At 45.4% G+C, this 22,261-nt stretch overlaps 1 protein-coding gene and 1 long non-coding RNA gene across 2 annotated transcripts in view; one reads left to right on the top strand and one right to left on the bottom strand.

The window, feature by feature from the left end:
- The window catches only part of LOC306663738 (uncharacterized protein), an 80,593-nt gene that overhangs the window by 57,672 nt on the left and 660 nt on the right, over positions 1–22,261 (top strand). The window contains exons 6-7 of the mRNA XM_079144307.1: positions 15,388–15,480; positions 17,589–17,861. Coding sequence (XP_079000433.1) covers positions 15,388–15,480; positions 17,589–17,635 — 140 coding nt within the window. The 3' untranslated portion in view covers positions 17,636–17,861. The remainder of the gene's footprint in view (positions 1–15,387; positions 15,481–17,588; positions 17,862–22,261) is intronic.
- Positions 18,750–20,987, bottom strand: LOC306663765. Its single transcript, XR_013764528.1, has 3 exons — positions 19,308–20,987; positions 18,928–19,179; positions 18,750–18,843 (listed from the first exon to the last, which is right to left on the bottom strand). It is a non-coding gene; the product is annotated as an uncharacterized lncRNA (long non-coding RNA).

Genomic DNA, 22,261 nt, shown 5'->3' with positions numbered 1-22,261 from the left:
CACACTTGGCTGGAAGAGTATGTGGAAGGACTGGTGATAGGTGGCTTAGTACTGTAGTGCATAAAGCCTTGAATGCCAGACCAAGGAACTTATAATTAAATGCTTTCTGAACCAGAGGATGTGACCTGAGTTAGGCCTTGGGATCAGAGCTGGAAGAGGTGAGAGAGGAACCAGGGATGCCAGGAGGCTAGCTGCATATCCCAGTGAGCAGAACAACCGGGAGAAAGAAAGAGTGAACACACACGCCGCACTGGCCAGGGCCCGCCCTCCTGCTGCCCCACAGGTCCTCATCTCTGGATTCCGGTAGCTCTGTGCCCAGGGCTCCTTTTCCACCTGTAGCTGGACACACAGAGCCATCCCTGTGTGGCTTGGTTCAGTCTCACTTGCTCACCTTGACTCTGAGGCGGTGCCTGCCGGACCTCTGGGAGCCTGTGATTCCTTCTGCCTTCGTAGGACAACTCCAGAGCAGCTGTTTGGTTTGGGTTTGCCTGGAGATTTATTTGCATCTCACTTTTTCTTGCCTCGTGGAGGAAAAGCAAGCTTGCATACCACAGAAGAGTGACTAGGGTGTGCAACATGAGCCAGATCTCTTCTTTCATGCTGTAGGACCAGCTGCAAGAGGCAGGATGGGTGCTTTGGTGGTGCTGGGGGTTCCCATGGGTTCTGAAGAAGCCAGAGGCCTTGGGGAACTGGGCCTGACATCAGGGAGTGGAGGACCAGAATGCTTTACCTTCTGTAGCTTCTGACCCCTCTCCTGCCCCATCAGAGGCAGCTGGGGACAGCCAGGCCTACGAGTCCTTCCACAGTCACTTGGGAACCTACATGGAGAAGGCATGGAGTGTGGGTAGCTCTCCAAGGCTGAAGAAATCCCGCTTCTTTCCTAATTTTTGGCACCTTTGCCATCATGGTCAGGTTCGAAAGACCCAAAAATGAAAGGCAACCCAGAAAATGCTGCAGAGAGGGTGCGTCTTCTCCCCTTCTGACTCCGCTGCTTGTGGAAGGAGATCAAGCCACACTGCACCCTGAGGGAGCCAAGAAACGTCAGAGCACAGTGAACACATCAGGCTCAGAAATTCCCTTCTCTCTATCCTAGGCCATTTCTCAGCCTGGGACTCCAAGTGCTGCTTTCCACTCAGTCTGGGATGCCCTTCCTCCCAGGCCCACTGTTGTCTGAGGACTCTGGCTCGTGGTGGCACATGTCAACTCCTCTGTGGTGCTTTCCCTCTCGACTCTACTAGCACCCTCTTGCATCACATTTCTGAACCTTGTGCTTAACCTGATCCTGCATAGTGCACCCTCTGCTGTTTTGATTTATTTATGTGTCTGGAATGATGTCATACGAGTCTTCCTCTGTTCTGTGTCCCCAGGGTGTAGCTAGCGTGTTCCCCACTGAGCAGGTGCTCAATAAGCATTGGTGCAACAGAGCCAGGACGCATGGTTCCAGGTTGTTTGCGTGGATTCAGGCTGTTCTTCCCTGCTCCCCTTGCACTATTGCCTCGCCATCCACACTTAGCACCCCCGGGGATCTCCCCCTCTGCCCAAGTCCAGCCTCAGCCATGCCTGGAGGTGCCTCTCTTGAAAGGGCCTTTAAACTATGAGTCTTCAGAGGTCCTCCAAGGCCTTGTTAGTGAACTTGGGATTCAGGCCAAGACAGAGTGGGAAGGCTGGGAGCTTTGGAGATCAACTCAGTGCTCTGGAACTTGATCCTTGTGTAGCACTAATTCAGTGATGATTGACAATCCTCTGTGCAAGAAGGAGCATGGGTGATGGCCCAAGTGAGTGAGCAAGTATGTGGCCTGCCCAGGGTGTCCTGACTACTCCATCTGGAGATGACCAGATGGTGACACAGGACCCAGGACCTCATCCAGGTTGAGCTGCTACCCAAACCATGAGTGGGGATTGTGGGACACCCCAGTCACCCTCCATGCTGCAGAGTATCACCAAGTCCTCAGTTCCCACACTTTCACCCTCAACTCCAGACAAGATTCCACTATTCTGGCTATGACCAAAAGGAGGAGCAGTGCCTGCCAGAAGGGCTTTAGCAGTACCTTTTGGGTATTACTGTCCTCTTGGATGCTCGAGCCCCAGGCTTCTGGCTCTAGACTTTGCATTCCTCTAGGATCATAGTGCTCCCTGTCACTGGTCACTTGGTCAAGCTAGAGCCTTGTCTTCCTTCTGTCAGGGCACCTTTCTTCCTGAGGACCTCTCTAGCTTTAGAGGTCTCTCACCAATGGATGGCTTATCTTCGGGTCAGCCAGGCCTCTGTGCCTGGACACAGCCTACCCCCTCCCATCTCCTCCGGTTTGAGTCAGCACTCAGCTGGCTGTTCCACCCTGGCTCTGGTCTCTAAGAGGTCTCTGGGCAAATCTGCTGCTCAGCTCTAAACACTTTTGCATTTGGTCTCTTCGGTTCATTGATCAGGAATCATATGATCTTTTAAAAACACAGCTGGTAGAGTTGCCCATCTGTGCTTCTGCATTTGGATCCATAAATCAGGCTGCTTGGAATTTATTTTAACCTGCAGTTCTGCATATAGAATGAGGCTGCCCTCACTATGCCTCCTCTGGTAATCTCACATTTTTTGGATTATCTGCATTTTTAGGCCCATCCTTGGTTGGGCTTCTAGATCTGGTCTGGTTTTTATGTTCCTTTGTCTCTTGAGCTTCTCTAAGGACTATTTTCTCTTTACTGAGATTCACTAATTGCAGGGTGAAGTATTAATCTGTATTTCTCCTCCATCCCCATAACACACTTATTTCCTAGTTAAGATGGGTCACAAGTCTTTAACCAGGTCAGTAACTCAAGGTACTGGTGTTCTGTATACACAGAAACATTGCTGATGTGGCAGAGACTGCCAGTTGTCCCCCCAGTATTTGGTCCAGCTGAGTATATAGCCACCCAGAATAAATACTAAATTTGCCAGCCTCCATTGCAGCTATGTGACTAAGTTCTGCCAGTGAGGTAGAAGTGGCATGGTGTATCCAAATTCTGGAAGGCATCCTTAAAGGGAAGAGGCACACCCTGCTTTCTTCCTTCCTTCCTCATACTAACTGGAATACTTTGTCTGTGATGTGACAGCTGGGGTTGGGGCAGTCATCTTGGAATATGAAGATGAAGCCTTGCTTGGTGGGTGGCAGGTGTGGTTGCCAGCTTCTGTGATAACCCCCGGTGATTCTCAACCTTTGAATTACTTGCCATAGGCTAGCAGAAACCAGTGACCATGTTTTAGGTCCACTTAGTCAACCCTATGGAGGATTATAGGTGTTACAGAACCAAGGCTTCCTGCCACAGCCAGTGCCATCTTGCCAGCCATGTTGCACCCCAGTCAGGCCTTCAGCCAATCAGATTCAAAGGTCCGTCTGAAATCCTGACTGTGACCTCATGAGAGAGAGCTTATACCAGAGCAAAGCCACTGCCTAATGCTAACCCTTAGGGAGTGAAAGAGAATAAATGTTTATCCTCGTTTTAAGCCACTGTTGTTTTGGGGGTGTTTTTGTTTTTTCTTTTGGTACTGGGGATGGAACTCAGAGGCACTCTATCACTGAGTCATATCCCCAGAACTTTTCATTCTTCATTTTGAGACAGGGTCTTACCAGGTTGCCCAGGCTAGCCTTAGACTGGTGATTCTCCTACCTCAGCCTCCCCAGTTGCTGGGATTATTGGCATGTGCCACTGTACCTGACCACTGAGTTGTTGTTTTTGCAGAGCTGGGAATGAACCCAGGGCCTTATACATGCTGGACTAGCACTTTACCACTGAGTCACACCACAAGCCGAAGCCACTGAGTTTTGAAGTAATTTGTTATGAACAATGGAGGAAACCAGGCATTGTGATGCACACCTGTAATCCCAGTAATTTGGGAGATTGAGGCAGAAGGATAGCATGTTTGAGGCCACCCTCAGCAACTTAGCTATCTCAAAATAAAAATAACTGGGCATGTGGCTCAGTGGTTAAGCACCCCTGGGTTCCATCCCTGGTATCAAAAATAAAACAAAACAAAAACAGTGGAGGAGAGCAACAATCTAGAAGGAAATTTGACCTTCTGAAACTATGGGGTGAGGGGGCACAGCAAGCCTGGACACCTTCCTTAGAATTCTTTTGTTGTTGTTATATTTTTATTTATTTATTTTGGTGGTTCTTGGGATTGAACCCTGGCTTCACTTCAGGTAAGTGCTCTACCCCTGAGCCAAATCCCCAGTCATTTGTTACATTGTTTTACAAGAGAGATATGTTTCTCTTCTCTTCATAACTATTAGTTTGAGTTTTCTGTCCTCCTATTACTATTCCTGTTTTAGTCACCATTCACTCAGAAACTCCTCCAAGAGTCGCTAGCTGGAAAGGCCTTTGAGGCTCTCTCAATCACCCTCCTGCATCTGGAAGCTAAATCTTCCTAAGATGATGGACAATGTATGGCAAAAAAAGTCTATAAAAGGAATTTTATAATGAGGACTATAGGCCAAGGCGACAGAGGCCACCCCTCCTGCAGGGTCTCACCTATTAGGTCTCCTTACCTGGCACAGGTTGGGATGCCCACAAGGCCCAGAAAGATCTGTGAATAAAGTGCTTTCGACTTTCCCAGCTGGAGAGAGCACCATGGTATGGGTCTGGTTGGTTCAGGATGGAGTTAGCTCACTTCAGCGTTTGCAGGTGACCCTTCCATGGACAAGCCTCAGGTATGTAGCACAAGTGTCTTAGGAAGCAAATCCTCCTCAGTGGTGAGATGCCCTGTTCAGTGCTACTCAGCCGTGACAGCCAACGGGACTGGGAGATGGCAATCCTGCTAATCTGCACTTTTCACTCAATCCTTCCAAGTTCCCTGGTTGCAGTACCATGGCCAATCCCTCTGAGGCTTCCTCTCTAGTCTACATCCTGCTTCATCAGACTGCAACATCCATTTGAATTAATCAGTTAACACAATTCCTAGTCTCCAGCATCATCATTCCATTAGTGTTCTTCAACCTGTCCCACAGGGCTCTTGCCACACAGTGGGCCTGAAACCTTAGCCTCCTCAGGTCTGAAGGCCCTGCCATCTGCTTTATAGATTTTTCTAGTCCTCCCCCAACTCTTGCTCTTGAACCTTAACAAAGATCTTCTGTCTCTAGAGGCTTCCACTGTTTCCCCAGTCTTGTTTGAACCATCTGGAAAGCCACCCATTGTCTAACCCTACATTAGTCAAGGCTAGATGTTACAACAAACAAATCCCATACTCTATTTTGGCTCAGCAATGTAGTTGATTTCTTGTTTACAAAAACCCCAAATGAGTGTTCCATCAATGATGTCTGTCCTCCAGGGACTCAGGATCTTTCTGTGGCTCTGCCATTTCTAATGTCATTTCCAAGGCTGTCTTGGTTCAGGCTGCTCCAACAGGGTGGCTTAGCAACAACTGAACTTTATTTCTCATGACAGTGGGTCTAGAGGTCTAAGATCAAAACAATACGTTCAGACTCTGGTGAGGCCCTTCGTCTGGCTTGCAGATCTCTGACTTCTCACATTCTCACATGGTGGGAGACAAGAAGTTAGCTCTCTGGCTTTGTCTTGTAAGGGTACTAACCTCATCACGAAGGCTCCACCCTCAGGACCCAATCTTTTCCTAAAGGTCCCACCTCCAAATACCATCACATTGGAATGAGCTCTCAACATATGAATTTGTAGGACACAAACATTCCATCCATAAAAAAGGGGCATCAAACTGGAAGAAGGGGAAAGGAAAGGTAGAGAAGGCACATCTGCTTTCTAACTATTTTGGGCTGGAATTGATATCAATAAGTTTCATCCATGGTCAACATTCCATTGGCAAGAACTAGTCGCTTGACTCCTCTTAGAAGTTACAGATGTGTGGGGAATGCTTTCTCTGCTGGGAAGCCCCTTTATAGCCTTAACTCTATTCTATGGGAAACAGGGGTGCATCTTTTTTTTTTTTTTTTTTTTTTTTTTTTTTTTTTTGTAGTACTGGGGATTGAACCTGGGGCTTCATTCGTGCTAGGCAAGCATTCTACCACTGAGTTACATCTCTAGTCCTTTAAAAAATTTTATTTTGAGACAGCGTCTCACTAAATTGCTGAGGCTGACTTGCGATCCTCCTGCCTCTGTCTCTTGAGTAGCTTGCATTACAGTCACATGCCACCGTATCTGGCTAAGATCTCAGAGAGGGAACTTCTGTTGTTGTTATTGTTCTTGTGGTTAATAGTTAACCTTCTCCATAGCATATCCTCGCTTCCTTCAGAGACTGACCTGGAGCTACAGGTCAATCAGCTTCCCTGGCTTCCAGGTCCTGGGGACTAACCTCGTGGGCAGATTTGTGCCAATTCTTATTCATGTCCTTTGAAGCCAGCAAGGCCCCTCTGTTGCTAGGCTTCTCTCCTATTTCCCATTACAACTGTCCCCAACATGCCCTCCTTGCTCCAGCACCTTTCCCCAACCCTCACTCTCAGCAGGAGAATTTTAGGACCAGGAGGCATGATGCCCCTGCACGTTCCCTCTGCTGTCTCCTCCCCCACTACACTTTTATAAGCATGCCCATGTGCACACACACACTAGCTGCCTCTCTCCAGTCTCCCCAGGTTTCAGAGCTGTGTCTCCACCTGCCTGCTGGATCCTTCCAGCTGAATGCCTGAGCTCCTCCAAACAGAACACATCATCACCCAGCAAACTTCCTCCTGTGGTTTCTTTCTCCTATGGTGACACCCTAACCAAAAAGTCTTCCCAGATGAAAAGCTGGGGATAACCTGCGGTCCACTGTTGTCTTGCTTCTCAGCTTAAATTCTGGCTAAGATATTTGCTTGTTTATTTTTGCAGTACTGGAGATTGAACCCAAGGGGCTCTACCACTGAGCATCAACCTCAAACTCCCCCCCCCCGCCCCCCGCTGGTACCAGGGATTAAACCCAGGGGTGCTTTACCATTGAGCCACATCCCCAATCGTTTTTTATTTAGAGACAGGGTCTCACTGAGTTACTTAGGGCCTCACTTGCTGTGACTGGCTTTGAACTGGCGATTCTTCTGCCTCAGGCTTTCTCAGCCATTGGGATTACAGGCATAGGCCACTGTACCCAGCTCTACTGATATTCTTAAACCTCAAAATTTGCAAGTGAAGCTTGGACTGCTCTCTGAGGCCCCAAGACCCACTAACTGGCCACATTTCCCCTTGAGCCAGCCCCTCATCTCCCTAACATTCCAGAAACACTAAACTTTCCTCTGCATCTTCCCTTTAGACCTGGACCGCATTTTGGGGACAAAGGTGAGGCCCTCTGTAGCTCTCCTAGAATATCCTTTGTTTTTCCATGTCTCTGCTTATCACACTCCTTAGTAAAGCTCTTTTTTGTCTGCTTCCAGCACCATAAGGGCAGGAGCCCTTATCTCACTACCTCAGTACCTGTCATACACTAGGTACTCAATCAGTGCTCACTGAACAAATGAAGAGGGTGAGAAGTTACCTGTTTAAGGGATGGAAAAACTTGATTTAGATGATGCTATCTTGCCTTATGCTGAATGAACATTTCCTTCTCAGGAGAGCTAAATTATGTGTGTGTGTGTGTGTGTGTGTGTGTGTGTGTGTGTGTGTGTGTAATCTGATCCTCCACCTGAGAGCCTCCCCATCAATTAATCATGACTGGCTATTTGCACAAAACCTCTCCCAAAGCACTTTGTATGGAGGGCCAAACTGTCTTGCCCTGCCAGAGCTGTGGGCTACCTCATGGCTGACTTTGGCAGGAGATTCACATCCATGGCTCTCACTTGGTCTGCTCCCCCAGCCCCTCTGCCAGGACCCTGGGAGAAAAGCCAGGAAGCACCAATGATCGCCCCACCTTTTTCCCCTTCTCTCTTTTTGTCCCTCATATTTAAGAGTAAACAAACAAAAAACAAAAAAAAAAAAAAAAAAAAAAAGAACGAAAAACAAAAAACAAAAAAACAAAAACAAAAACAAACCTGTCCAAAGAGAATGATTGTCCAAGGGTGTAGTGCAAGCCAGGTATCTGATTATTTCTGCTCTGTCATACCCCACAGTCCCTCCTGCCCTCTGGGTTGACATAAGGCCCCAATGTGCTAACACAGACCCTGGGTGGTGAGCTGGGCTTTGCAGGAAACTGCCCATGAGTGGGGAGGGTTGAGACATAGACCCCAATTCCTTAGGTCATCTTGTCTGTCAGCTATTTTCCTTGGTAGGTAATTATTGAAACAAACACCCACCCAAGCTGATTGGAGCATGAAAAGGGACTCCAAATGCAGGAAGTCATCCCAGGAATTGGCAGCTCATTGGACAGGCATTGTCTTTCTCACTGGACTACAGTTTTTTCTCTTTGCATTTCTAATCTTGTTCCTCTTTTCACAAAACCCTCCACCATCTCTTACAAGGCCCATCATGACCACCAGCCCTGAGTCAGCCTGACTCACAACTCCAGTGCTCACTGCCATGGAAGCAGGAAGAATGGCCAAGCCGTGGGGCCTGTGTTTGGTTTGGTTCCGCCTATGCGATGAGTTGTTTCTCCTGGGTTAGGCTTTCAACCCTGGCTCATCACCAAAACAGGGGAGGAGGGGCCGGGTCATCTGGTACAAACAAAACAGCAGGAACTGTGCAGAGGGAAAATCCTAGGAGGCATGTGGGTAGGGAGCCAATTACAAGTGTAGGGAAAAACTGTGAAAGATGTTGAAATGTAGTGGGTGTCTGAATAACTTACCTATACAGGTTCTCTCTGCCTTTTATTGTCTTTGATTAGACTATTTCTTGGTTCTCTAAAGATAGAAATTAAACTGTAAAAACTTGGGATGGGGATGTAGCTCAGTGATAGAGCACTTGTCTAGGCATGCACTAGGCCAGGGGTTCCATTTCCAGCACTACAACAAAAAAGCAAATTGCGTCTGGTGGAATGCAACTGACTATCCTATGATGCTGACCAGTTCTTGTTTTTGTTTTGTTTTGTTTTGTTTTGTTTTGTTTTTGGTTTTTGGTTTTTTTTTGCGGTGCTGGGGATCAAACCCAGGGCCTTGTGCTTGCAAGGCAAGCATTCTACTGATTGAGCTATCTCCCCAGCCCGCTGACCAGTTCTGTATTAATTTTTTTTTGGTCCTGGGTATTGAACCCAGAGGCACTTAACCACTGAGCCACATCTCCAGCTCCCTTTTATATATTTTATTTAGAGATAGGGTCTTACTGAGTTGATTAGGGCCTTGCTACATTGCTGAGGCTGGCTTTGAACTCATGATCCTCCGACAGCCTCCCGAGCTGCTGGTTTTTTCTAAAATCATTTCAGCATTCCTTATCTGACCATCATGTGTGATCATTTGAGTTCTCCTTTAAATTGATTGCAATATATTAGTAGTTCCCTCATGAACTAATAACTTAAATTACATCTTTGACACATGCTAATTTTACATTGAAAGAGACTCATGATTACATGCTCTTCTAAAATTTTCAGTAAGCTGGGTGTGGTAGCCCACGCTTGTAATCCCAGTTATTCAGGAAGCTGAAGCAGGAGGATCACAAGTTAAAGGCCAGCCCAGCAATTTAGCAAGACCCTATCTCAATTTTAAAAAAGGTCTGGGAATATAGCTCAGTGGTAGAGAACTTGCCTAGCATGTACAAAGCCCTGGGTTCAATCCTCAGTACCATGAAAAAATAAATAAATAAAAAATTTAAAAAAATATATGTATGGACAAAGCCTGTATCATCACATTCTTATTTTAGAAACATTACTGCTACAGAGAGAAAAAGTATAGAAGGATGTATAAGAAGTGGGGAAAATGGAAGGAGGAGGCACTTGTCTTTTTAAGGCATTTTATTTATTTTTTATTTTATTATTTTTTTCAAATAAGGGAATTTATTAAGCAGAGTGTCTTCCTGCAGGGTAAGAGAGAAAATGAGAGGAAAAGAAAGGGAAAGGAAAAGATAAAGGGTGCACGCTAGAGAGAGTGGAAAGCGAGGAGGAGAAAGAAAGCAAGTAAGTAGGAGAGAAAAAGCAAGAGAGAAGATGGCGGTGAAGTTATCTTTAAGAATCCCGCCAGGCTAACAGGAGACCAATAACGGAGAAGGATACCTGTAAGCTGACTGATGAACCAATAGCTAGCTGGCAATTTCACAGACTGACAAATAGTTGGGAGGTGAGGAAAATGGCTGCATCGGAAAGGTCGGGGAGAGCAGCTTGGTATTACATTCCCCCGTTTCTGTTTTTATAAGAAAATCTTTTGTTCTCCGGTTCTTTCCAAAGCCTTCTCTCTCCTTCCTTCTTAAGTGACTGGGGCTGGTTTTGCAGGTGAGATGTAAAAAGTTTGTTCTCCCAGGGGCAGTCTTCAACTTCCAGACTTCCAGAGGCAGATGGTTTTATGGACTTCGTTTCGTTGATTTGACTGATCCCCTATTTCTACACTAACTGCCTGTCCCCAATTCTGGCTTCATTCACTCCTCTAATTTTAGGAACTCCTTTACTGCTGTAGGGAAAGGGGGTGATGACCACTCTGGCTTCTTCGAGCTGGAAGCGGGCAGCGTGGGGCAAGCAGTTTGGAGTTCCCTTTTTAGAAATTGGGTTAATCAAGGGGTCCATGGTAGAAGTCTAATTGGGGAAGAGAAGGATGTAAAGGCATCTGCGGTGGGTGCTTCTATGAGAGAAGAACAAGAAGACATGAGTACCGAAATGAGATTAATACAATATAAATGTTGCAGAATCTGGAACATGCCAATGAATATCATAAAGAAGACAGAAGTCAATAATTCCTCACCAGGGGGTGGAAGAACTGAGAAGTTGTTCCCATAACAAGGCCTCGCAAAGGCTGGAGAGGACAAGGCCTTTATTTGGGAACTTTAACATTGTCCAGGTTATCAGGAATATAAACACAACATTTAGTAGAGATCTCTATATTTCTTTTAGTAGCAAACATAGATTAAGCCTACCTGTGTCTGTAGGCCTTAAACTGACGAAAACTTCTGACTCTGGCAGTTTCTCTTGATAGTTATCAGGCACATTTGCCTAAGACTCTCTCTTTTGTATTTTTAAGGCATTTTAATTTTTTAACTATATTTAGAATTTTGCCTGGATGTTACCCAGCAAAAGTTTATGGATCATTTATGGATCATTTGTTTTTTTAAAAAAATACTTTTTTATATAAAAAAATACCATTTCCTTTACAATCATTTCTTCTTCTTCTTCTCCTTCTCCTTCTCCTTCTCTTTCTCCTTCTTCTTCTTCTTCTTCTTCTTCTTCGGGGGGGGGGGGGCGGTACTGGGGATTGAACCCAGGGGCTCTTTACCACTATCCTCAGCCCTTTTAATTTTTTATTTTGAAACAGAGTCTCACTAAGTTGCTGAGGCTGGTCTTGAACTTGCAATCCTCCCAAGTTGCTGGGATTACAGGCATGTACCACTATGCCCAGCTATAATTATTTGTTAAACTATATGTACGTTTGGACTTTTATGACTATATGTTATATTTTATAATTTTTATAAAAACCCAATATATATTATCGCAAAACTTTGAAAATTTCAAAGGAAACAGTTAACCAAATAGACAAAACTACATGTTGGCTTATTGCTACAGACCAGTTGTGGGCAGCCAGGGTGGTTATGACCTGGTTGTGACATGCTGCTGCCCTCAGGGAAGAGGTTCACACTTTACCACAGACAAAGGGTTCCAGGCACCCACACTCATCTTGCATCTGGAGGTGTTCAGGTGACAGGACTTCCTCACTGTTCAGTACCCGGCCCCTGGCAGCCCAACTCAGGGAACACTCCATGGAAGATCCTGCCAGAGCAGGAACATCCTTTCCACTTGCTCCTCCTCCCTGGCAACATGAGAGGCATCTGCCCTCAATGGCTTGCAACTGAAACACGAGAATCACTGCCAAACCATTTCTTGCACAACAGTGCACTTCCGAAGAGCTACACAACATTTTTGTCGTCGGAATCGCATCTTCCTCCTGACTCACACGATGGTCCAGATACGCTCTGGCTTCCATGTTCATGGGTGGATTATTGTTGGTAATGGTTCCCAACACTATATTCTTCTGTTTCCACTAAATACCTATAAAACAGTACTTCAGTATGCAAGGATAGAAACTTCCTTCTAGGAATTCCTCCATCTAGCAAGCTTGAATGTTTGTCTCTGATGTTTTCTTAGTGGAGAGCAGGTGGGGAGAGATGGCAGGGGGACCATCTCTCAGCCCCAACCTCTGATTTGAGTGTGCAAGCCTCTGCATTTGGCACATCTGCATGCAGGTGTTTCATTCATGAACTCCTGACCAAGGAGAAAAGGGAAGACATTGGCTTGGGGGTTCCCCTGGCTCACCATCACTCTCAGCTGGCCTGACTAGGACTGACCCTGGCCCACCAAGCACAGAAACTGGTGCTCTAGGGGGACAAGAACATCTTCTCTAACAACAAGTCAGCTTGTATCACTTGTCATGGGGAAGGACAGCCTTACCCTAGTACTCTTCCTCAGGCATGTTTGAGCCCAGACTCTTCCATATCACTCTCCTCTCAAAGTCTTTAGGGGCTCCCCACTGTGTCCAGAATGCAATGCAAGCTGTATGACCTGGCCTTCAGATTACTTGCTTCTCAACCTGGCACCTCCTGTGTCTGTGGCAACATCCATTTACACTGCTGCCTACCCACCCCTTCACCCCACGCACCCTGGAGTCCAACTCATGTATGGTCTGCAGGCTGTTTTCCAAATCTTCATAGTTGCCAAAAAGGCCTCATTTCAATGGCTGCCTTTTTCTTATTAATTGATGCCATCAGAAATGCATTTCCACAGATCAGATGCCAGCCAAGCCCTTGCTTGTCCTAATGTAGGGTCTTACCCTGGTGATCACACCACCCCTGGGACTGCACCTGGGTGAACATCACGCAGACCACTTTCCAGAATGGTTCTCTTCATGTGAGCAGCTGCAAATCCTCCCCCACCTCCCAAAAGCTCACTGCTGTGGAGCAGAGGCAGTTAGTTGTATTAGGACACATCACAGCATCTCGCTGCCAAAGTGACAACTACAATTATGTTTTGGCCGACAGCTGGAGATGAGAAAATGTACAAACAACTCAGGCCTCACGCGTGCCCATGAATCAGCAGTTCCTGCTGTCTGCCCAGTTGGTAGGTGAGGTGGGCCCCTTTGCCAGTCATCAGACCCTCCTGTGGTGGGTAGCCTACTGCCTACAGACCTCTGGTTAGCACTAGGGACCCTCAGGTGAAGCCCTCATTGGAAGTGGAAGCCACCCCAGGCCCAGGAGAACAGAAGAGTCAGGGTGTCAACTCAGGAAAGGCCCAGCCTCAAAGGACAGGTACTTGGTTCCTAGGCAAAGGCAGGGGCAGGCAGGTCAAACAAAGGGCCAGATTGCCTGGGAGTGAAGGTCATCATGCTGGGCAGCCTGAGACATGGTGTGTTGGTGATGGGCAGAAGGAGCCCCGGGCACCAGCTCCATAAGAAGCCTCTGTGCTACAGACTATGAACAAAGGAGTGGTGTCCGTATAGGGGCCAAAATCTAGTAGTAGAACCACCTCCGCAGGGGCAGCGACTTCCATTATTGAGTCCTTCCAAAGCACGGTGCACTTGTGCTCACATTTGTCTTTTAAGTTTCACCACAACCCAGTGAGGTGGGTTCTTATGCCCATTTAACAACTGAGGAAAGTGAGTCCCAGAAAGCAATTTGCCTAAAGCCACGTAGCTGGCAAATGTGAAGACAGAATTTGAATCCAGATGATCTGGCTTCAGGCTTAGTTGGTTTGTGTCTTGTTGTCCTGGTTTGGCCCTTTAAATGCAGTCTGAGCTGCAGGAAACTAAGAGACCTCCAGCACATTTCCACCTAGGGTGAGTTGTTAGGGCCTCCAAGAAGGCTTTGGTCTGGGAGCCAAGATGTTACTTACCAAGGAAAATAAACAACAGCTATTTTGGGTGACAGGTGCTGGGCTATGGAATTAGGAAACAAATAAAAAAGCTGTAAGGATTTCCTCATTGTACATTTTTGCATGTTCAGCAGGAATAAGTGCTACTGGGAAGCTGCTCTGCAGTCAGTGTCACCCTTGGAAACAGAAGGCAGGAGTAGGAATTGTCCTTTCTCTGCCCCTCATCTCCTACTGTCCCCAGAGCTTGTCTCTTAGGCTTGACCCAGGCTTTACCCCCGGCCTCTGAAATGGGTGTGTTGAGGTTGTCAGATCTCTTGCAGGAGTGCTATTGCCCTTTGCTGGCCCCTTGTCGATCCTTTGAGGACAGAACCTGCCTGTCTTCATGTTCTGCTCAAATCCATGCAGACTACAGGTGAGGGATGAAGCAGGCTAACAACTTTGTTTAACACACCTCCAAATAGGCCTGAGAGGCTGGTGGGGCTGGGGACACAAGAGCGTTTGTATTTCAAGTGGCGGCTGCCCATGAATCACCAATTTCATTTTGTGCTCTCAGCTCTGCGAAGGCATCATTTCCACCAGCCTCACATGGAGCTGGCGGCCAGAGCCTCTTAGAGGGGCTATAAATAGCAGATCATCAACTCACCTCTTCTGAGCTCATCATAGGCTTCTCGGTTTACTGTGCGTCTTCCAGCTGCCTGCACATCACTGTCACTCAGATTTCCCAGGTGGAACCTGGCTGAGAGACCCAGGGCACGTTCTAGTGGGGCTGCAGGGTTTTGGTTCCCAGAGCTTTACAGGGTGACAGCGAGGGCAATGGCAGACTTTTGAAGAGCTTGACATTTAAGACGTCATAATTATAATCTTGGGTGTCTGTGCTCCTCTCCAATTAAATGCAGCAGCAAGGGACTGTCATTTCTCTACAAGTCCTAGAAATCAAAGGCAAAGGAGTCACCCAACACACACCCAGAGAAAGCCACACGAAATGGGTAGCAACAAATGAAAGGGTTCATGCCTTCCCGTGGACTCATCTTCTGACACTGAATGAAATACTTAGGGCTTGATGGCTTCAGCAGTGAGATGGCACTTTTCAAAATGCCTCCTAGCACTCCCATGCTGGGCACTCCCTGTGTGTCAGGCACCGTGCCAGCTTCACATGCTGCATCTCATCAAATCAACACAACAGCCAGACGCAGGTATCTGCTAGTAGTCTTTGCTTTCTACAGGATGGAGGCTGCTACTCACAGACACAGGTGCCCTGTCCAGAGTCACACGGACAGGATTTCGACCCAGAGAAACTGGACTGCAGAGTAGTCTCAGAACCCTCACCTTTCTGCCTCCCTCAGGAAAGGACTGAGTGTGTGTCTGTGTCCCCCCCCATGTGCATGACCTGAGGGATCTGAACTGTAGTCTCGGTTTCCCAGCTCCACACACTCCAGAAATGTAAGTAGAAGCCAGCTGCTCACAGATTCTTCATCTTCTGAGTCTCTGGCTTCTTTGGCACCCTGGATCGTCCACATCACCATCTTCTTACTAATTTGATCTTTCCCCCCTACCTTTTCCTGCAGAGAGGGTACCAGTCTCCAGGCAGCTCTCCTGGCCCAACTTGATGATCTTCCTCATACTTCCCTCCTCTCAGGCCCTACAAAAGGCAGAGTCAGGTGGGACTCCTCTCAAGGCAGACTCCCTTTAATCTGCTTCCTCATTTGCCTCTCCAGGGTCACAGCCCCATGTTTGGTGGGATGTCTTTTTTTTGTTGTTTGTTTTTGATGGACTTTTATTTATTTTTATTTATTTGTATGTGGTGCTGAGACTCTAACCCAGTGCCTCATACGTGCTAGGCAAGCGCTCTACAACTGAGCTACAATCCTGGCCCTAAGATGGGATGTTTTGAGAACAGATTTATTGTCTCTTCTCAGATCACCTGAAACAAGATCTCAAAGGGTAGGGGCCAGAGTTCTGATTTCTAAAAACCTGCCCAGTGATCTGTCTAGCCATGATGAAGTAGAACCCCATAGGTCAACAAAGAGCAGAGGTAGCTCAGAGGTAGAGCTCAGTGGAAGGCTCTGGGTTCAGTCCCCAGTACAACCCAAACCAAAAAAGTACCAAGAACCCCCTTGTCTGACCTGGGCACCCTAGATCCAGCCTCGATCTCTAAACCTTCTGATACATGGCTGACATATATATATATATATATATATATATATATGGCTGATATATATGTAACTTTTTTATTTTTATTTTTTATTTTGTACTAGGGATTGAACCCAAGGGAGCTTTATCATTGAGCTATTTCCCCAGCCCTTTTAATTTTTTATGTTGAGACAGGGTGTCTAAATAGCTGAGGTTGGCCTTGAACTTGCAATTCTCCTGCCTCAAACCCAATTTGCTGGGATTACAGGTGTATACCACCACACCTGGTGAGTTTAAAGTTTTTAAAGCACAATTTATCTCCTGCCACTCTCCTGCTCAAAATCCTCAGGTAGTTCCCCACTCCCTGAAGGAAAATCTGAAGCCCTTAGTGTGGCATTCAAGACCTTATTCATGTGGTTCATTAATTCTGCCAGCTGGCTCCCGTCCCCATCCTCACAGCAGAGTCACATTTCCTTATAACAGGTTCCTGACCTGGCTTTCCCTCCTGGGCTTGACTGGACTTCAGATGGCAGTGGGGCTCAGTGGAACACACTGAAATGGCAGTTATCCTCCCTGAGACTCTGAGCCCTCCTGGAAGAGCAATGAGGAATCACTGTTGGAACGTCCCTCATAATTGAAGAGCCATGTGTGCAGCTCTATAGGAAGGGGTTTCCAGTGGCCTTCAGATGACAGGAGCTCCCTGGGCAGACACAACATCACAGCAGGAAGCAGTCAGTGCAGGAGAGCAGGAGAGCAGGAGAGGTGAAGCCATGGTGAATTCAAAAGTGATGGCATCCAGATATAAGAGACGGAGCAGACCTGACCAGCACTGGGGCAGGGGCCACGCTCCAAAGTATCTCTCGTGCTCTTCTGTACCCTACTCCCAGACAAAAGCAGAGAGTCACAGATGCACCTTGTTGCTGTTGTCCAAAAAGTCAAGAGCATCTTACTAATACCATTAGGTTGTATATGCATTTGGACTTCGTTTATTTCCCATAAACAGTTACTCAAAATAAAATAAAAAGTGACTGTTTTGATCGAAAGCAAGAGTTATTTCATAGCACAGCTTGGAAATTGTCACCTGAAAGTGCTTCCGAGAGAACTTCCGTTTCACAAACTTCTGGTTAAACATGGCAGAAGATTCTGTCTTGGATCTGTCGGCTCCCTCCCAAACAATAGAAAACAACTAGACAGGAGTAAAAACAACTAGAAAGGAGTAAAAGGGGGTACAAACAACAAGGTCTTGGAGACCAGGAGAAGAGACAGAAGCAGATGAAGGATGTCAACACATTTTTGGGAGGTGGGAAGGGAAGAAAGGAATGGTGAGTCACACGGCAGTGTGGAGGAAGCCGAGACCCCGAGCCTGCAGCAAGGTTCCGGGAAGAAGCTGGCCAAGCTTCTGGGGAAAGGGAGGACCAGGCAGTAAATGGCAGGAGCTGGTGAAGGCCAGGTGAGGTGGGCTGTGGGCTGATCATACCTGCCTGTTTCTGCAGGACACCTGGAGTTTACTCCCTAGGGACTTTGGATCTGCACATCAGCCCCTGTGCAGGTTGGGTATGAGGTGCAGAACTGAAAATACAGGGAATAAATGGAAATCTGGATACTAAAAAGTTCCTTTTCCTCACCCTGCTTCTAGACAACCTGCAGTCGGGCACAATTCTCACCCCCCAGCTTGAAGTCTAAAGAACCCATTTCTATAGATACTGAAAGACTCAAGGAAAAGACCTATAGATGCAGACATTTGGGAGCCTGAATGGAAGATACACCCTGTGCAGGGAAGTCCAGAATTAGACAAGCCTTGTCTAAGCAAGCTGACCATCCAGTCATCTCTTCAGGCCATAATCCTTTAATATGATCAGAGGGCCAGGCTCTCCAGACAATTAAGGAATGCCTCAGACATGAGTGACAGGTGTGTGCATGTGTGGGGGTGGGGATAGGTGGGAGGGAAAGAAGAACTCAGAAGTTCAGGAAGAAAACTTTAAAAATGGTATAAAATCCTCAGGGAGAGACAGTAAAAATTACATCTCAGAGTTCATTATCATGAAATGTCAGAATACCAGAGACCAAAGAAAAGTTTCTAAAAAAGCTGACTGTGGTGGTGCACCTCTGTTATCCTAGGGACTTAGGAGACTGGAGCAGGAGGATCACAGATTTCAGTTCAGCCTCAACAATTTAGTGAGATTTTAAAATTAATATTATTATTAAAAGGGTTGGAGATGTAGCTCAGTGGTAAAGTGCCCCGGGATTCAATTTCTGGTACTGAAAACGGGTGTGTGTGTGTGTGTGTGTGTGTGTGTGTGTGTGTGTGTGTGTGTGTGTGAATTAGCCATCTACAAAACAGTCTTCCAAAGCTCTAAAGATGTTATGGAGCTCCTGGAACTGGATCCTTTGCTCTGCCTGTAACAGTCCGCAGTTTCCCCCCTCCTCCTCCATCCCATGAGCACTTCAGTTCATCAGTGCTGTGCTTCAAATTAGGCACTTAGACTGAGGTTCTCATGGAATGACCTGGAGCTTGCAAAACAGTAAAGGAGTTTAACTTTCTGTGATCCAAACCCTGAACATCCATTCAAGAAAGTAAAAGCAGACACCAAACTGCTTTTATAAGAACACCACTCCAGGTTTCTGGCAGCTAAAAGACTTGTCTAATTCAATAGAAAAACAGTTACACTTACATTTACAACAGGCTTCAACAGTCATCCATTGGTACAAAAAAATTCCATCTTACATGAGTATAAACAATGCCTTAGTGGACAAATGTGCATGTCAGAAGTAATCCTCACTAACTTCCAGCAGTAGGATGCCTTTGGGGAATATAATTTCCCTTGCCTTGTGATGTTAATTTGAAGCAATTATCATAGGTAGACTAAAACACATTTTGCATATTACTTGCTCTTTTTTTTTTGCGACACTGGGGATTGAACCCAGGGCCTTGTGCTTATAAGGCAAGCACTTTACCAACTGAGCTATCTCCCCACCCCTGAAAGTCTTGTGGTGTTGGAGAGTAAGGTTGTGGAGAAACCCAATGGGGGAATACCGCAAGTTCCATATCTGCAAGTTCTTACCTGCTGATCAACCAACCATAGGTTGAAAATATTCCGAAGAAAGAACTGCATCTCTTTTCTTACCATTATTCCTAAAACAATACAGTATAACACTATTTACACAGCATTTATGTTGTTTTAGGTGTTATAAGTAATCTAGAGAGGATTTAGAGATGATTTTAGAATCTTTTCTTTTTTTTTTTTTTTTTTTTTTTTTTTGCGGTACTGGGGATTGAACTCTGGGCCTTGTGCTTGTGAGTCAAGCACTCTACCAGCTGAGCTATCTCCCCAGCCCTTAGAGATGATTTAGAGACAGGAGGATGACAAGTTTGAGGCCAACCTAGGTAATTTAGCAACACCCTGTCTCAGAATAAAAAATTAAAAGGGGCTGGTGTTATAGTATAGTGGTAAAGCACTCCTGGGTTCAATTCCCAGTATCAAATAAGTAAATAAAAATATATGGGAGAATGTACATAGGTTATACGTAAATTCTACTCTGTTTTATGTAAGTGTCTTAAGAGTCCCAGAAGTGTGGATAGTGAGGGACAACTATATTCAGAATGTAGATACTTCTGAAATAGCTCTAGATCTACCATTGGGAAGCTTACCTTCCTCCAGAGAGACCAGGAAGCCAGTTTCTAGAACTTGATTCACTTAATATTTTTAATGCAACTTCATTTCCATTTGAAGTAGGATGGGTAAGAATAAAACCACTTCTCCAGTTCATTTGTTTATTTTAGAACAATTTTTTTTCATATATGGAGGAAAAATATCTCCCCACCCCCTTTGACACATGAATTTAAGTTACTTTTTCTTTCTGGTGGAAATAAAAAGGAAACCCTGGAATCTATGGTTCTTGTTCCCACTACCGAATAGGAGGCCTGGCTGAGACAGTTCCAGAGGGGGCTTGCTCCAGTTGGATTGGCCCAGCTTGGCATGGATTAAAATCAGAACAGAAGAGCTGAAAGTGCTGGAGGGTAAATAAGGACTAGCTGTATTTCCAGCCCTTGTGTTTCAGTGCCAGGGCCTCTGGGCCAGGGGCTTCTACAGAGCAGCAGCCACACAGCAGGAGGCTGCACAAAGAGAAGACAGGCTGCTTAAGAAATTCTGGAAATTCAAGAATGTGTGTGTAGGAATTGCAAAAACTATTCACCAGATTTAAAGGTTAAGCCTACAGCTGGTAGATATGGAAACTTAGGTATAAACTTTCTGGAGGGTAATTTGGCAAAACATAGTAAAAGCTTTGAGAGTGTACATGTTCTTTTGAATCAGAAATTCCACTTCTAGGAATTTATCAGAAGGTGGGGGAAACCTTAGATGTCCAAAGATGTCTAGCTGAAAGAATAAATCACAGTGGCATTGATTAAATTTTTTATTGGAATTTTTAAAATAGTAAAATTAAATGTTCCATTTTAGGAGGAACAGGGCAGCAATGTAGTTCTGAATAGTCCTACATACCATGACAATAAACTTGCAAACTCTGCATTCAGTAAAACCAGAAGAAAACTGCCATGTCCAAAGTGCTGTCAATTGCTGCCAGGCTAAGGGCTCAATGGTAGAGCACTTGCCAGGTATTTTCAGCACCACCACCACCATAAAATAAAATTAAAAAAAAATTCTGCCATAGAATAAGAAACTGAGTGAAGGCCCTTGAGTCAGGAGAAGCCATACAACTTCAGAGAGCCCAGAAATCTCCAGGAATTATTCCTTTTCAGAAGGGGAGGACACCACTCCAGAAGGAACTAGTGGAACAAGGCTAACATTGAACAAATCAACTAGGGGCTGGGGGTATATAGTTCAGTGGTAGAGCACTTGCCTAGCATGTATGAGGCCTTGGGTTTGATCCCCATCATTGAAACAAAAACAAAAATAAATAAAACAAAAAAAAAATTTCTAGTAGAGAAATCAATGGATTTCAATGGCAAGTCTTGGAAAGCACTGGAAAAGTAAAACCTGTAAAAGTCAATACTTTCTCTTCAAAACAAGGTCTATGGCGAAACCTGGGAAACAGAGATGGACAGAGTTCTCTTCAGTCAAGTGGACCTCTGAAATCCAGAGAAGAGGTGACCCCTCAGAGGGGCCATGTGTGAATTTTTCCTTCTGACAACCCAGAGAGCTACCCTCAGACCCTCCACCACTTCTTTAGGACAACAGTTACCGTCACAGACAGTGAGGCAACACATACAACACTCAAAATAAGAAAATCATGGGTCGAAGATTCCATCCAGCCAGGCAGCGTGGTGGGGCCTGTAATTCCAGTGGTTCAGGAGGCTAAAGCAGGAGGATTGCAAGGTCAAAGCCAGCCCTAGCAAAACTGAGGTGCTAAGCAACTCAGTGAGACTCTGTCTTTAAATCAAATACAAAACAGGGCTAGGGATGTGGCTCAGTGGTCGAGTACCCCTAAGTTTAATCCCCAGTACACACACACACACACACACACACACACACACACACACACATTATTCTGAGACAGGGTCTCACTAAGTTTCTTAGGGTCTTGCTAAATTGCTGAGGTTGTCTTTGAACTTGCAATCCTCCTGCCTCAGGTGAGATTATAGGTATACTGAGCTGCTGAAATTAAAGGAATGTGCCACAGCACCTGGCATAAATTCATTTTTAGAAAAATATTAATAAATTAGGTAAGCAATAAGCTAAGCTAATCATTGAGAGGGAGAGAGAATGCATGCAATCCAAAATTTTAAAAAATGACAAAAGGAAAATAATCACACAAACAAGTAAAAAACAAAGTCAAACAAAAAACCCTAAAAAAATTTTACACAATTTTATTCCAATAAATTTGAATAAATAGGGAATGTACGATTTCCTCAGAAAACTAAATATGAAAAACCAAACCAATCAGCATAAAAAATATTAAACATTATCAAAGACGCATCCACGCACCCCCCCCCAAAAAAAAGAAAAAAAAAAAAACCACCAAGAACTACTGGATCTATTGTTTCACAGAATTACATAGTTGTACTATAACCTTTAAAGAACAGGTAATCTCAATAGTTTTTAAAATACTTCATAGTCCAGAAAAAGGAGAAAACTTACAAATTCTTTTCATGATGTAAGTTCATTGTAACTGTAGGGAAGGAAAATCTTTTCCTCACCCTTCCTAAGATTTGTGGCTGCGGTCCCTACATTGTAAAGAATTAACGAGAGGAAACTCTACAATTTATTTAATAGAAGTTTTACATCACACAGAAACCTTCAAAAATGAAGATCCTAATAAACAGGTAAACTTGTGCATTTCTTTTTTTCTTTC

The sequence above is a fragment of the Sciurus vulgaris genome (genome assembly GCF_902686455.1).
Source record: "Sciurus vulgaris genome assembly, chromosome: 6".
Classification (NCBI taxonomy): Eukaryota; Metazoa; Chordata; class Mammalia; order Rodentia; family Sciuridae; genus Sciurus; species Sciurus vulgaris.
Note: the sequence above shows the minus strand (reverse complement) of the source record. Positions and strands in the feature narration are given on the sequence as shown.